The sequence below is a fragment of the Borostomias antarcticus genome (assembly GCF_949987555.1).
Source record: "Borostomias antarcticus genome assembly, chromosome: 23".
Classification (NCBI taxonomy): domain Eukaryota; kingdom Metazoa; phylum Chordata; class Actinopteri; order Stomiiformes; family Stomiidae; genus Borostomias; species Borostomias antarcticus.
Window position 1 is genome coordinate 10242225 of NC_140256.1, and position 17492 is coordinate 10259716.

General features: G+C 47.8%; 1 protein-coding gene across 21 annotated transcripts in view; it reads right to left on the reverse strand.

Moving 5' to 3' along the window:
• The window catches only part of ssbp2a (single stranded DNA binding protein 2a), a gene marked incomplete at both ends in the record, with an annotated part of 50543 nt that extends 34976 nt beyond the window's left edge, over positions 1-15567 (reverse strand). For all 21 annotated transcript variants that reach the window (XM_084457151.1, XM_084457150.1, XM_084457143.1 and 18 more), the window contains one exon: positions 15512-15567. In XM_084457151.1, the coding sequence (XP_084313277.1) occupies positions 15512-15567 (56 nt within the window). The remainder of the gene's footprint in view (positions 1-15511) is intronic.
• Positions 15568-17492: the final 1925 nt, after the last annotated feature.

Sequence of the window (17492 nt, forward strand, 5' to 3'; positions counted from 1 at the left end):
AGATGAGGGCACTCTCAAAGTGCAGACAGTATCTTGTGAACTTGTACGCTGAATGTGTTCAAGAGGCCTTGATACGCGTGGTAAATACTCCTCTGTCCTTGATAAGACTCAAACCGTCGGGTAGAGATAAGCCTGACAACTTGAAGACAGCCGTTCAGCACTGGCCTGACTTCTGTTTGGTGGAAACATACAAAAGGGATTTCCGGTGACACTCAAGACTATCTCCTCTGACCGCCTCACCTTGAATAAACTATGATTATAGTTCAGTAAAACCACATACTGTATTTAGACACCTGAGGGGGCAGGAGATAATCAAATAATTTGCAATCCCACACAAGACTATCAACAATCAATGTTTTCCGTTTTTTTCAGTTTCCCCCTGCTGTAAAACCTAGCCGACGCATTTCATTTGGGAGATATCTTCTCTTTGTCTGCCCAGGCAGCTGCTGTTCACAGTCTACCTTAGCCAATCGGAGGAGTGAATAAGAACCACTTCGCGTTAATCAAAGTGCACCACTGTGATTGAAAATAGATCAAGTGTTTGTCTCCTGTGTGTTTGTACTGTAGCTGTGTGTGTGCATGTGTGTGTGTGCGCGTGTGTGTGTCTGTGTGCCTAAGCTTGCATGCATGCAGGTGTGTGTGTGTGTGTGTGGGGGGGGGTGTATTACACTTGACCCCCCTTCCCCTTCAAAATCAAGTGTTATGTCCGTTTATGTTCAGTCTCATCTAATCACATTCATGTTCCGAGCTGAGCCTCCAGTCCCGGCCTCTGCCCCCGGCCTCTGTCCCCGGCCTCACTAGGAAGCAGAGCGGCCAGCTAGCGGCCAGGACCAAGCCTAACAAAGACAGGGAGCTGAAATGCTGCTGAGTTCCCATATTGTCTTTGTCACTGAGAAGTACAGAGAAAGAGAGAGAGAGAGAGATAGAGAGAGAGAAAGAAAGAGAAAGAGGATGGGGGGGGGGGTTGGAAGAATTGGTCCTGCTGCTTCGGCATATCTCAGTGCCGAGGAAAATAATGAACCTATTTTCCAGTATCAGCATTCGAGTCCAGCGGATTGGCTACTAATCAATTTACTGCCGCGCCGCTCCACACTTGGCAGAAGACCCAAGCCTGCAAATCACGACGGACGCAAATGACGTTGACCACTCATGTGGCCGACGGCGGATGAAACGGAAGGGTGATTATGTCCTAAAGGTGTGTTAAACATCCGTAATGGGGAAAGAAAAGCTATTCCCATAAGACGCATTGTCAACGGCGCTGGACGCCAGTGAACCTTATCAATGCCCTCTCTGACCAGGAAGTGATGAATCGTGAGGTCACGCGCAGCAGTGCGGCTGAAGGAGGGCTTGGCAACCAGACAGAACCACCATGGGCTCAGGAGGAGTTCTGGGACGCCACACATCACAGAAAATGATGTGGAGACTGAAATCAGAGAAATAATGTGTGTTTGTGTGTGTGTGTGTGTGGGGGGGGGATCTCCCCCAGATTTACAAGCGAGATGAAAGGTTGTGGTGGTGAGGAAGAGGGGCTGAGCCCGGGGGGCGGGGATTAGAGGGATTGAGGGGGAGACGACCGGGGGGTCCGGGATCCAGGGGGGAATGGGTGGGGGGGTTTAGTGGGTGAGCCTCACAATTAATACTCCTGAGGTCTGGAAACGTTCATATTAATACTAATGGTTCTGGATCTGACAGAGCAGGCTGGGGGCTGGCTAGGACCCCCGCTGTGCCCTCCTTCTGCAAATGAACACCCCCCCCGTCTGGAACAAACACTGAGGAAACTAGGCTACCTTTCTCCACACAAATACCCTCTCTCTCTCTCTCTCTCTCTCTCTCCCCCTCTCTCTCCCTCTCCCTCTCTCCCTCTCACACACTCCCACACCGCAGAAACACTAGCGCCAACTGGAAAATATAGCATTGGACGGGGAGAACAGAAGAGTACAAAGAATTGTATTTCTATGTCTGCGCCGCAATCTAAATGTGAGTTTCCATGAGCTAGGAGAGAGTCTTATCTAGAGAACAAAAGAAAGCTTCGCCTGCATGAAGTAATACAGCTGAAACCTACAGTATATTGTAATTAACTCATCCAGTCCTCTTTGTCTGCGACAATAGTCTAAATTACGGTCATAATCTCTGCTGCCTCCCTTCTCAGTACTGATGATAAAGGAAATAACTCAAAGTAAGACTATTACATCGATAGAGACCGCCAGGTTCTGGGAAATGTGTTTGGTAGAACGAAAATTACTAAAGCGTAGTTTGAACTTTAATTACCAGCGTAGTTTCTCATCTTCCAGAGTGGCTTTCAAACAAGAGGAACTCAAATCTCAGAGAGACGGGTCCTTGTGAGCTGGCCGCTGTACATCTCTGTCCCCCGAGCCTCGAGCCCAACACGAGATTTCATGTCAGCAACCAACTCTCAAGTGTTTCCCCCAAAAGAGCCACCGTACATCTCTGTCCCCGTGAGATATGCGGACCCCCCGTCTCTCGCTGAGCACCCCCAGACGTCCCCTACAGCTGGGGGGGGGGGGGGCCGGATAGGGACCCCGCTATAAAAGAGCCAGGCGGCCAGGCGGGATGGAGTGAGAGAGCCCAGCTGAGCACGGACGGCCCCGTGTGCGACAGCCAAACACTTCCCCTGATTAATCAGGCCCAGCAGCGGCTCGGCTTTATGTGCCATTAAGAGGCACGGTAAATGACTTGACTTCATTCATTAGAGTGGAGCATCCTCCCTGGGTGGAGAGGCTTTTGGCAGACAGCAAAGTGGAGTGGGAGATGGGATGAGGGGTTGAGGCGGGGGAGGAGAGGGGGGGGGGGGCGGGCTGAGGAACAATAAACAATGACGAATATTACAAAGCTGAATAATTCATCTAAAACGTGCTTGAGGACACGACAATGAAACAACGGCAAAACAAGTGCGGAGCTTATAGAGGCATTACGCCACCGAGCAGCAGTGACTTAAACAAAGGCTAGTTGCATCCAGGCCCCCTGGGTGGGAAGGTGTGTCGGGCTCAGGCCCAAATCACCTGGTGGGGGAAATGTGTCTCCGTGGAGCTAATCCCTTTTCTCTTTTCATTACGAGAGGGTACTGTCTTAATGGAGCATCGGAGAGGAACAGGACAGCGAGGAAGCTGGCGAGTAAATACGCTGAATGCATCGTTAGCCCCATGCTGCGGCTGCCTTTGTCTATTAGAGGAATTCTCCTCAGCGTCTCCCAAACAGACTGTCGAAAACGACACACACACACACGCTTATTTATACAAGCATGCATGTGCACACACATACATACACATGGACACACACATACAAATACACGTGTGCACAGACACACACACATACAAGCATGCATGTGCACACACACACACATACATACAAGCACACGTGTGCACAGACACACACACAAACACGCATACACGCATACACACACACACACACACACACACACACACACAGGGAGTGAGGTGCACTGACAGATACACAGGCTGTGAAAGACGGTGAGAAGCGCAGAGAAGTAAAGAGACAGACTGGGAGATGAAGAGCGAGATCCCGACTGCTACTGACAACACTGAGAGAAGGACAACGATGGGTTTATACAGAAGTGAGAGAGATAAACAGAGAGAAATGGAGAGAGAGGAGAGAGAGAGAGAGAGAGAGAGAGAGAGAGAGAGAGAGAGAGAGAGAGAGAGATAGAGAGAGAGGGAGGGAGAGGAATAGTAAATGATGAATGATGGGGATCTGGGTGGTAAGGTGGGGGAGGTCAGGACGGAGCAGGGAAGGAGTGATGAAGCGGTGAGAGAAGACAAGCAGAGGACAACAACACTAACAGGCCGACTGACAGGCCGACTGACAGGCCCTGGGACGGACGGGGATCTGACCCGAGCCCGACTACCGTGGCACAGGAACCCCCAGAGGAACACCGCTGGCCTGACGCCGCAGGAACAGAGATAAACAAATGTCACTGTCGCTGAGTGTGTGATCTGTAGCGTTATTATTCACCGTCGCTAGCATGGATTGGTCCGGTGTGACGATAGAGGGATGTGTTGCGCCGCCGTTACAGCCTTCGTCTCGCAGCGTGTGCCAAGCTGTCAGGCAGACTGCTGGCTTGTATCTTACTTCCTGTAAAAGGCCGTCTTGTGACCTCATAAAAACCTGCCAAGACCAGGGTAGTAGACTTGGTCTAGTCATCCATCTCCCTCCAGAACAACGCTACCGACAACACCGAACACTACTCGCCGTTTTATCAAAATTCATCTATAGAACAATCATCGAATGGAATGTGTCAGAGACAAAACCATCACAGACCATTCTCTCTTAGCTTGGCAGTGTGTTCTTGACTTCTCGTAACAACGTGACCGTAACAGCTCTCCCCTCCAATCCCAACGGGCTGCGGCCGTCCGCTGATGCATTTCTAATTGGTATTTCTGCTGATGGTCACATGTTCAATCTATATCCTCCATTACCCTTCCCACGTCCCGGGAGGCACCTCTAATGGCTGCTCTAGAGACGGGCTGGACTGCAACACGGAGATATGTTTGTCTAAACTCTCAGACGCTCTCTGAATAAGCTCTTGGTGGTGGAGAGTTGGAGGAGAAGTTTCCAGTTTTGAAGATTAACAAAGCAAGCTTCCCTAATCCCACTGAGACGCAGACCGAGGAGAAACACTCGCACTCCCTAGGCCCGCCCGTGTGCTCGGGTTTTGTCTCCGCGAAGTGAGTCTCGCTCGGTTTTGCTGTGTAAATGTTTGTACTGGCCTTTATCCCTCTCACTTCTAGCAAACACGTTAACGCTCTGGGTGAGGGCCTGGCTAACTGACAGCTAGGCTCTCTAAACCGGCCTGTCTACACCTCTGAACAGCCCCAACATGACTCTGGGCGGCTGAGCACAAACGGTTGACACGGCTACTGTGCACGTTCACTAACACCACAGCACAGTACAACACAAGGCCAGATGGCAGAGTGTCTGATACAGATTAGAAGTGCTGACACATTACAGCCAGTGTCAACAGTGTTCAATACTATGGTGATATACTGAACTCACGAGACAGAAGTGTTGAAAAAGCCCTGCTGAGAGCTACAGATTCAGAGAGAGCCCTGAGTCCTCGGGACTGGAATGCTGAAGGTAGGGATTGAAGCGTCAGACCTATGGAGGTACCTCAGGAGAATGAAGCTCATATCCTGTGCAAGGGGAAGAGCACTGTGTTCTTTGGCACACCTCGCTGTAGTCCTCCTGTTTACCTTTCATTAACTCCAGCTCCCACAATCCCTCCTCTCTGGGGAGCTTCCAGGAAGGCCAAAGGTGAGTCAGACACCATTCACAAAAACGGCAGCTCAGGAGAAAAAGGTAATTTTCAGTATGCGACAAGAACCCGTTATGGATGTGCAAAGTTTGCTGCTTTTTTCCTGGCTGGATATAAACACTTGCTATTGTAAGACGCTCTTTGACATTATTTTGTTGGCCAGACTAGTTTCTCTTTGATAAGCAAAACTTTGTGTTTCCAATTTGTTCCACCAGATGCTTTAATGGGCTCCCTATCAGGAACAATAAAACATCGCCAGACAGTTAAACATGATACAGCCTGTACAGCTGAGAGAGTTAAGCATACAGCCTATACTACAGAAAGGCAGGTCTTTAGATGCGAGTTGAAGCTCTGGAACGATCATCTGTTCACAATTTGGTGAAGGGAGAGGCCTGGAACTCGGAGCCAGAGGCCCCCGGTAGTCAGAGGATGACCTTTTAAAGCAGGAGCCTGTGATCCGAGGCAGTATGGCAGCTCAATGGCCTGTGTGTCAGTGTGATGAAGTACCGAACCAGCTCTCTGTCTGAGTCAGACTGGTAGGACCTCTGGCAGGGAACCACACTCACTCTGATCCCCACAGTGAGTACGGCTGCAATTAAGAACAGGAAAAGTACACAATGAACAAAACAAAAACAAAACGAGGTGTTTCCTGTGTCTGATTGTCATAATATGACGTACAGTAGCTCTGAGAGCTCTTAAAGTGAAGCAGTTCTTGTTTTGTTTTTGGTTCAGACTAGCAGACTAGACAACAATGTTCTGGGCTGAGACAACAGGAAATACCAGCTTATAGAGGAGAGGAGTGGGAAGAGGAGAGGAGGGGAGAGGAGGTTAGAGGAGAGGAGGGGAGAGGAGAGGAAAGAAGAGGAGAGGCTTGTAAAAAGCAACAAATATAAGCTGTTGATGTTAAAAAATACATTAAAAAAAATAAAAAGGAGGCCTAGATCAAACAACCAAACGGGAAGCCGATCAATCCTGATCATTATTTGAATTCCATTTCATTTAGTCTGATCTGATAATATTGAGTCACTGTTCACAGGGAGTGTTTAATTTTGTGGTTCAAAACTTCTAGAATTGTTTGCTTTGTTCAACTTCTCCACCAGTCAAGTCTGATACATCTAACGTTACAACTCCAAAATAGATATCAAACTCATGTTCACAGATGCAACTCTGCCATCGAGGAAGTAGATGTACTGCTATTGATGGGTGAGGCGTTGTCCGATTACTAGCTAGCGTTAAACAGACTTCTAGGCTGCAGTTCCTAGTCAGTGAATATGTGGGCGCGGCGCATTGTAAGACCTGCAGGCTTCATCAGTCATCGTGAAACAAATGAAAAGTATGAATGATCACGAGACTTAAAACTGGACCACACAACTGAAGTCTCTTGCTGCAGGCAGAAAACACACATCTCTCTCTCTGGCGTGTGGCCTGTTGAGTCCTGTGTGTTCTGTATGCGCCTGTGTGTTTCCCTGGCTGACCCTAGAAGACGCCGGCGCGTCTTAGAATGTCAGCCTTGGAATGTGGCTGGACTGTTCTCCGGAGTGGAGCACGGGTCCATTGTGAGCTCGCACAATACCACATTCCACCGCACCACCAAGAAACCCAGAAACAGACGTCTGGGCAGGGAGGGAGGGCCTGTGTTCTGATAGCTGCCATTCTACTCAACAATACGCTTTCAACAATAGATCCCAGCAAGTGTATCAGGTATGGCCAATGGTGGAATCAGTGCGAAAGAATAGAAAAGAACCGCTCGTCGTTCGAAATAGACAATGTTCCAGAGAAGGCGCTTTAATGTCAGCTTTACTCCAGCCTTGCTGATCTTGAAGCCGTTTTTCAAAGACAATACTCGCTTTAGCCCGGCTCTGCACTATGATGTCATCGCTCTCGCCTGCTTCTCTCTCTGATGGAGAAATAACATTAAGTGGATGTTATAAATGCCAAGAGCTCTCTGCCAGCTATTCTGGTCCCAGGCAGGAAGATATACAGCCCCTCGTTCAGAGGGGAGAAAACGCTGCAGAGGAGTTTATCGGGATCAACGGCGCTCCTGTGTGCTGTGATGTAAAGGCTCACCAAGGTACATTTATGGAGGATTGAAATGAAGAACTCTGAGGCCTGACATCAACACACAGTGGAGACCAACAGAGAGAGAGAGAGAGAGAGAGAGAGAGAGAGAGAGAGAGAGAGGGGGGCATAGGGAGGGAGAAACTAAGATCTTTTGAGCAGTGGAAAAAATAAATCCAATCAATGAATAAACAAAAATGAGACAGATTACTTGATATGGAATTTCAATTGGCCCCATATTATTATTATTTTTTAAATAATATAAAGATGTTAAGATAGATACAGACTCAGTGACCATAAACTTGCTATTGAAACTGAAGTATTTGCATCCAGAAGAAATTGAGGAAGAAATATATTTTCTCCTAAATTGTCCAAAATATAAAGAAATTAGAGATGAAATTTTCCCCAAATTCGACCAAAAAATACCAAACTTTTTCACCCTTCCAGATGACCTACAGTACGAGTCAAAACCTATCTTGGAGAATTTGTATCTGCCTTTGACAAGCTAGATCTGTTCCAATAAGTAAGACTACAGTGATTTCCTCTACTGTTTATTATTCACCGTTTGTATTATCATTAATGATAATACTTATATACTACTACTACTACTATTAATAATAATAATAATAATAATAATAACAATTATTATTAGTAGTAGTAGTAGTAGTAGTAGTAGTATTTTTAAATATTTTTATATAAAAAAATACTACAACTACTAATAAATAGATAGATAGATAGATAGATAGATAGATAGATAGATAGATAGATAGATAGATAGATAGATAGATAGATAGATAGATAGATAGATAGATAGATAGATAGATAGATAGATAGATAGATAGATAGATAGATAGAGAGAAAGAGGGAGGGGAAATAGTAGGAGAGAGAGGGCAAAGGGAAAGAGAGGGGGTGTGAGTGTTGAGAGATATGGAGTGAAGAGGAGTGATAGAGAGAAAGAAAGGAGGGATGGAGAGAGTGAGAAATTGGGAGAAAAGGAAAGAGGGAGAGAGAGAGAAGGGAGGGAGAGAGAGAGAAGGGAGGGAGAGATGAGAGTAAAGGAGAGAGAGTCAGAGGCAGTTCCTAAGCCTGGCCGTCACGCATGCTTAACCTTGCGCTAGCGCCTGGGCGACGCGCCTTGCATATCAATGATGGAGAAAGATCAGCGGAGAGGCAAGAGAGACAGAAGGAGTGAGATAGAGAGAGAGAGGGGGGGGGGGGGAGTGAGAGGGAGGGAGAGGGGGAGTGAGAGAGAGAGAGGGAGGGGGAAGTTAGAGAGAGGGAGAAGTGAAAGAGAGAGGGAGGGAGAGAGAGAGGAAGGGAGAGAGAGAGAGAGAGAGAGAGAGAGAGTGAGAAAGCTCCAGCCTCCTGCACGCTACCGCAGGAGAAGCAACAACAGCAGCAGTAGCACTGCTCAGGACTCCAGCCATAGAGATAGACCTGCAAACACACAAGCAACTATGTGGTAGATAAATACACATAGCCGTTTGCAAGCTGCGGGTCTCCCTGACTGAGTGTGTGGTGAGTGAGAGTGTGTGTTTGTGTGTGTGTGTGTGTGTGTGTGTGAGATGAATGAGTGTGTGTGTTTTCACCACAGCATTTACTGTTAGCCCGGACTCAGGTTACAGGAAGCTGTGTGAGCGTCTGTGTCGCACCGTGGTTACTGGCTCAGCCCTGCGTGTTTGATGTCACCAGGGGCAACACAAAACTTCCTGCCAAAACCACAAGCGCTGCCGCTAACTCAGGATCAGGATTCCGAGTGCACGACATGGAAAGAGGCAATAGTGATACTCACACGCTCCGAAAGTTTGCACACATGGCCACACACACACACACGCTGCAGTACGCAAAACACAAACACGCCACAAGTACAGATACTGTACTAACTCCATATCTCAAAGCTCATACATGGGATTGGTGGGGGGGGGGGGGGGGGGGGTTATCTGACCTCACACCAACATTCTCCTCAGACTCCCTCAGGTCACTGACACGGGGGGCGGGGTCTTTACTGACAGACTACATTGGGGGGGGGGGGGGGGGGGGGTCTCTTATTGGTGATGAGCGATGCCAGTATCAGGGGCTTAGTGTTTATGTGATGAGAGTGAAGAGAGACAGGAGGCAGAGAGAGGAGTCAGAGTGCGTCTAATTAAAACGGGAGCGTTCAGGGACGGCCCGGGGTCCTGAGGGACACCGCCCGGCGATAAACTCACTCATCCGTTCCGCTGCCTTTTGAGGGGAGTGATAAAAGACGCTCAGAATCCCCGCGCCCTCTCCTCCTCTCTTTCTTCCCTCTTCTTCCTCCTTTCACGCTATCTGATGGCGACGAGCGCCGTTTGTCATGTCAATCCCGAGGACCCCGAGGAGTCCCGTGAGGACGCCCGCCCGACGTGGGGTCCTCTCTGTTGATTGACACGCGACCCCCCCTCCTCTGCCTGTGTCGGTCACAGCCTGCCAGCCTCTCCCAGCTCTGTGAAGAGACAGCAGCTTTGATATAGCAGCTCTGTTGCTGCATCTCTGGCAGGGAACATGATAGGGAGACAGGGAGGAACCCCCTCTGATAACACAGGCCTTTGGCAGGCGACGGAGCAGGTTAATACTGTTTTCTTTCACAGCCTTGTCATGCTGTCATCACTGCCATTTGCTGGGTGCCGCTTTGACAAACTAACGTTAGATGCCACTCTCTAATCCCAGATTAGCGCTAATCTAAGAGGTCGGTGGATTTAGGCGTTCATGTCTAGATCATCTACTGTAAAGCGCGTGTGGGTATGCGTATGCGTGTTACTCAGTCTCAGATTTGATTGCCTTTTTACGTGAGTCTCAGGGGAGCCGAGGTAGCTATCATCATCATCATCATGATCATCATCACTGTGATCATTCCTGCCGTCTTGATGCCATTCACACGGGAAAACATATGGGAAAAGTGGCGCAGTCCAGGCAGAGCTCAGACAGGCTTACTGGAAAGCTGAAACACAATCATGTCCATCACTGATTTAGTGAAGAGGACTTTATGAAACACTCACTTTTTCAGTGCTTGTGTGCACATACATACGGGTCTCTGATCGGCCTACTAACAAACAAACTGTGAAATAAGAAGATCCAGTTTGTTTTTTGTGGGCAAATTCTGAAAACGTGATTTAACAAGCTGATTTACCTGGGCTTTTGACATCAGTAGCACACCATCTGAAATAAAAGTTGTTAATTAACCATTAAAGGGGTAGTAAAGGGAAAATCATGTTTAGCCCTGTTTTAAGGTTACTTATGATCATATACAATGGTTCGGATCAAAAAGTTGAGAAAACTAGCACTTTTGAGAAAGTCTGATAATTGCTCTACCACCGTTTAGGTCATACTGTACAATGGATGTGGGTGGGCACCGTGAAAAATCATTCAAAAACATGTTAAACTCTCAATTTCAAAGACAAGAAGCTCACCGAAGGGGTAATTGGTGTCCGTTGGTGTTCTGACATAAAATTCGCCGCAAAGTATGAATCCTGTAGGGTTTTATTGATCATTTTATGAAATCCACTGACTTGTATTGACACGACCGTTGTAGATGTGTAGATCAATCCGCAGAGGGGATTCAGGAAGTGGAACTACTTACAGTAGCTATTGTTATTGTTTAGCTAGGCTAGCTAGTTTGCACACGTATGTGCTGCGACTAAATAGTTCTATGCTAAATATTTTAAAAAGCCTTTCCAGATGAACTAGAATCTTACTTTATGGCGAATTATATGTCAGAACGCCAACTAACACCTTTGTGAGTTTCTTGTCTTTGAAATTGAGAGTTTAACATGTTTTTTGAATGATGTTTCACGGTGCCCATCCACATCCATTGTATGACCAAAACGGTGGTAGAGCAATTATCAGACTTTCTCAAAAGTGCTAGTTTTGTCAACGTTTTGATCTGAATCTTTGTATATGATCATAAGTAACCTTAAAACGGGGCTAAACATGATTTCCCCTTTACTACTCCTTTAAGAAACACATTTATTTTGCATGTGAATGTCTGAGTGGTATTTTCAGCAAAAAATATTCAAAGACATGTTTTGGGGACCCCAGAGACCTGTATTAAATTGTTGAAAAGGAGCATAATAGGGGACCTTTAAGATGATATTTGATTTGATATGTTAAGACCCACCTAGCACTGTGCGTCTGTGAGGGGCTTTCCAGTGCGGAGTTTTACATGAGCTCTGGACTAAGTCCAGCCCGACCAGGGGTGGTCACTTCCCAGTGTAAGTGATCCACAAGTATGAGATGTCTGTTAAGTGCTCAGGCCTTGATGCAGCCATTATCAACCATTAGACCACGAGGTCCTCCAGGACACCAGCTGCCCTTGTCTGACCTGACCCACATGCAGGCTCTTTCTCTCCTTCTTCTACTGTCTCGTGCCAACTCTTCTCATTCCTCCATCTTTTTTCTCTTTCGTTCTCTCACAATTTCTGACTTGCTTCTCTCATATCACACGCACACGCACACCACACACTTATGCTCATACCCATATTTCTCCAAGGCACTTACGTCACACCTAAATGAAACGGACAACTTCAGAACTTGCCAGGATGCCTGCCTCCGTTCGGTTAGGCGATGCCCCCTCAGAGGCTCCCATGGTGAGATACGTGCCGACGCCTCAGAGCTCTCTTCTACGGGAGGCTCCGTCAGAGCCAGAGTGGCAGGCACAATTGGCTCTGTGTCGGAGGGGATAAACACTCCCAACTCCCGTCTCAGGAATAAGCGGGGAGCTATGAGCCCACGACAGAGCCAGCGTGTGTGTGTGTGTGTGTGTGTGTGTGTGTGTGTGTGTGTGTGCGTGCGTGTGTGCATTAGGCTGCATTCTTGTATTCTTTTGCTGTTCTATTGTTAGCGGAACGTATGATGAGTGTCTCGCTCTTTTGAACCGAAACAATCATGAAGAGCTGAACTGCATTGAAACTCCGCTCGCTCTGGCCTAGGGTTATATTTCAACATTTTCTGGAGTATGTTGCCAAAATGCGGTTGACCTAGGTTTACCCCTCAGAGAACAGGCTGTAAACACAGCCAGTGGTCATGTGCTGTCACTCCGCATTAAAATCAAGTACAGACCATAACATAGGTAAGGGAGAGAGAGAGAGAGAGAGAGAGAGAGAGAGGAGGCCCCAGAAACAGAGAGGAAATGGCTGGAGAGAGGGGTGTGTGGGTGGGTTGTGTGTGTGTGTGTGTGTGTTTAATCTAGTTGGCCTGGCCGCGGTGTGCAGGCAGACCCCGTATGAGACAAACTGATACACACCAACAAGTTGACCGTTTCCTAAGATATCTGTACACACACGCACCCACACATACTGTACACACACACACACACACGCACGCACACACGCACAACAAGAAGCAGACAAATAAGTGAATTAATGAAAGCCTGAGCAGAAGAGAATCAAAGATCATCTTCAGCTAACAGGACCTCCTAGTGTGTAACATCACAACAGCACTCAACAATACTTCACTAGTAGTCTACCGCCATGTAGAAGCTGGCGCTATGAAGAACATCACAGGAATAAAAAACACATGGATACATCAACCATGTCTCAGGCCAGACATAGTCCTCCAACCTACACACACTCCTCCTCATCAACCATGTCTCAGGCGCAGACAGTCCTCCAACCTACACACACTCCTCTTCATCAACCATGTCTCAGGCGCAGACATAATGCTCTTCCCAGAACCCACTGACACGTCAGTCTGACTCAACTGCACAGACTGCCCCCCCCCACCCCATATACACACATGCAAATAGGTATATTCTATATAGACACATGCCTACATCCCCACCCCCCCCCCCCCCCACACACACACACACACACACACTCCAACAGTCTGGACGGACATTGTCCCACCCAGAGCAGGGGCACATACACATACACTGCGACAGACGACACACACTCTGCTGTTCAGCATAGTCTGACAGGCTAACAGGCTAACGTGCTAACGTTTACGCCAGCGCTCGTCTACATCTCCACGGGCTAGACGCCAGAACTCTTCCTCTGCAGGAGGCCATTCAAAGGTCAATACTACAAAACTGTCAACTAATGAGCCAGCAAATTCCCTCGGTCCACCCCCCCCCCCTCCTCTCTCTCCCTCTCTCCCTGCATCTGTTGATCTGTTGCTCTCCGTGTCCCCTCCTCTTAGATCCCCACTGTGCAGCAGAGATGAGAAACAACTGAGGTCTGTCTGGGTGAGCTCCGTCTCACACGCAGATGCAGCACCGATAAGAGAGGATGTGTGTGTGTGTGTGTGTGTTGCAGACACATGAACCTGCCTTTGCTTTTGTTTGTTCTCTTCTTTTATCCTCACACACACACACACACACACACACACACACACACACACACAAACACACACCCATTCTCTCACCTGCTCTCCTCTGTGTCACCTCACTTCTTCCTTGTAGAACATCAAACCCCACACTGTAACAACCAGATGCTTTCAAACGTATCTTCGTTTTTATTCCGACACCTTTTTGGGGTAAAGGTGGCTAGGTCAGTGGCCATAAGAGAGCTTTTCAACGTGTGACTGAGGACTTATTATTAAAATGGAGGGGGATGCATAGGCCTGTGTGAAGAGACATGACAGCATGTAGAGACATTTCAGCAGGTCTCAGCAAGTTGTGCAGGTGGGAACTCCAGACCAAAAGAGCTGGAACAATCATTCCCATTGTTGACAAGAAAGCTTGTCAATAAATGATACACACACGCACACGCGCACACGCACACACACTCACACACGCATGCACGCACACACACACACTTGGACTTATCAATTCAGTGTATCTGAAAAGGAAGCTCCCTGTCTATCTCTCCTTCTCTCCGTGACTGATAAGGAAGAGATACAGCCACAGTGTACAGCAGAGTGCAGCGCAGCGTCATCCCTCTGTGTGCTATCGACTGAGCGCCAGGTTTCTCCAGTGGAACTCAGAGGAGGATTCTGAGCTCCTAATGAGGGTGACAGACTTGAGTGAATAGGCTGTCCTGATAGGAGAGATGAGTGTCTGAGAAGCACATGGCCCCAGAGGAGGTAAAGACATTATCTGTGGTCTATCTAAGCTAGTCAAGTCTGGGGCTTTTGATGGACATTCTGTCAACTGAAAAATAAAGAGTGAACAGAAGAAAGAAATGTTGGAAATGACCAATCTTGATCACCCAACATTGGGCAACCCCACTGGGCTGTTCATTACTTAGGAGGAGTCTGTCTACCTGAGAAAACATAGCCTATAGCCTAGGCCTCATCATGAGGTAAATAGTGCAACTTTTGGGGGGATTCGTCTAGAGTAATTAGGAACAGGAAAATGGCTGTGCAAATTCAAATGTTACCAACAAATATTGGAAAAAACAATGAACAAGTGCTCTCTCGAATCGTTGTAGCTTATGAAGGAACGAGCCTATGGGCTACTTCATTGACGTCCCAGTGTTAGTGATTGTATCTAAAGCCCAGGATTTAGAGGCGACCTAAAAGGGTAGTAGCCAGTCATAGAGAGTCGAGTGTAACGCGTGGACAGTTCACGTCTCACGAAGGCTTAGCCTAAAAAATAAAATGGGCATCTAAATGAGATAACCGAAAGGCGACATGCATTTAGGGAAAGGGTTTTCATTTAATAGCCGATTTTTTCTGAAATAGGCTACTGAATTTTGGTCAACGCTGTAGCCTGGGCTGAAAGGCTGCTTCAGATACGCATGCTGTTTATGTGCGAATTCAAAGACATTAGGCTACAGAAATTACATCGGTTCCAGTCTATAAGACAACAACATGGATCTAGCCAACTTAGCGACACTTAATCAACGAGCATGTCCGTCAAACAACACTAAAATCGTTCAAATAACATTATGTAGACCATAGAAGCAGAATTATAGCTGTTCTTAGTTGTAGATATACATTCTGAAAAAAGCGACAGTGTTCAGAACCACAGCAATTTCTGCGCGCACACACTCTATTTCGCCAAGAATAATAGTCGGCAATATTCTAAGCTTTAAGGAGGAAATTAGTCAACTTTTTCTAGTCTCGCAGTGGCATATAAGCTGAGCCAAACATGCATTTGAGTCTAGCAAAGTGTCTTCTTCCCCTGCCGTGGCGTGTGTGACTGCCCCGGTCGGTCGTGAACTTTCCTCATTGCCGCGGTTTTCCCTCCCCATAAATAAAACTTACTTTTCTCTGGCTTGGCTGTCGGACGGCACGTTGTTACTCTTGCCTTTGGCGTACATGCTTGCAGAGAACTCCGATTGTCACGCACCTGTCAACCCATCACAACCTCCCCTGGCACAGCCCCGTCACCATGGTGACACAAGCAGTCGCTTGCCATTGGATATCCTGCTGTTCAAAAACGCCCATTTGCTGTGCTAGCCGCCGGTGAGTGACAGTTGGCTGGCCACGCCCTTCCATGTAACCCCCCCCCACATACACACACACACACACACACACACCCCTTCCTCCTCTGCATCTCTCTCCTACTCTCTCTCTCTCTCTCTCTCTCTCTCTCTGTCTCTCTCTGTCTCTCTCCCCAGATCCGCCCTCCTTGGCTGTGTGTGTTGGAAATGCACACTGCCTGCAATCGTTGCTTCTTGCGTGCACTCATAGACACACACGGAAGCACACACACACACACACACACAGGCGAGCAAGCAGGCAGGCACGCACGCATACATACACACACACATACATGCACACACACAGGCATGCAGGCACACATATACACGCACACACACACAGACACACACACACACACACACACACACACACACACACAGACAGACACACAGACACACACGCACACACCCACACACACACACACACACACACACACACACACACACACACACACACACACACACACACACACACACACACACACACATTCCCTCCCTCTATTCTCCTCTCACAGTGCAATGGGGGGATTTGAAACCGTCCAAGTAGGATTTTAAACAACTGGCTGTTCCTTTTATAGACAATCACACCCTCTACCGACACACAGACAGCGCAATGCACAAACAACCCTCACAAGCGAGCTGGATTTGCATGGGAGTTTTAAATATAGGCCTACCCAAACAGTGAACTGATGTTTAATATGGAGTACGGGGGGGGTCACTGGCCAGGAACAAAACATTTGGTGCTGTTGTTGTTCCTAGACACTTCCTAGACCCAGAGAGGCCTACTGAAGGCCTTTACCTCCCCCACAAAGTGAACAGAATGATATACACTCAGCACTCCGTACTCACCTCATCTTGTACTGTATGTGTTGTTCATTTTCAGTTGAAGCTGTGCAGCTGTGACATTGTCAAGGCACTCTAAGTTTATCATCACAGAGTTTAGTGTGGGCAAGAACCAATCGTAGATTGGGCAGAGGGGAAATGCCAAGTCATGCCGACCGTGAGCCAACAGGGTTTTACTGACATGATGTATTCTTGCAAATCCACTGATGGACAAAGATGACTCGTCCATTCAATGGGTTCAGCACAACGAGGGTCTGCTGCATTAAACTGCTGCTGCATCCCAATTCTGGAGATGGACTGCTTTTTCTGTGTGTGTGTGTGTGTGTGTGTGTGTGTGTGTGTGTGTGTGTGTGTGTGTGTGTGTGTGTGTGTGTGTGTGTGTGTGTGTGTGTGTGCTATCAAGGGCACAGCACAGGGCAGCGATGTTTACGCTTATGTAATGCTCCGGCGATGTGACCCAGTTGGAATAGATGCACACTGCCTCTCTCCCTCTGTCTCTCACTCTCTCTCTCTCTCTCTGTCTCCCTCTATCTCCTTCCTTCTGTCTCTTTCATCTCTCTTTCTCTCTCTCTCCCTCTCTCTCTCTCTCTCTCTCTCTCTCTCTCTCTCTCTCTTTCTCTCTCCCTCTCTCTCTCCCTCTCTCCCTCTCTCTCTCTCTCTCTCTCTCTCTGGCTGTCAAATGAAGCCCTCTCCTCAGGAGAGAGATGGCGGTTCTATTTCAGACGAGGATAACTTTCGGTTTTGGGATGAGTCCCTTGGGGCCAATCACCATGACAACCACTCACAGGCGACAACCATGTGTTTGAGAAAATGGAGAGGAGGAGAAGGAGGGTGGGGGAGAAGGAGGGGAGCGGTGTTTCATGTTACATAGAGACAGTCTTGGTAGAACAAGATCCGACAATGTGAATGTGCCAGTGTTC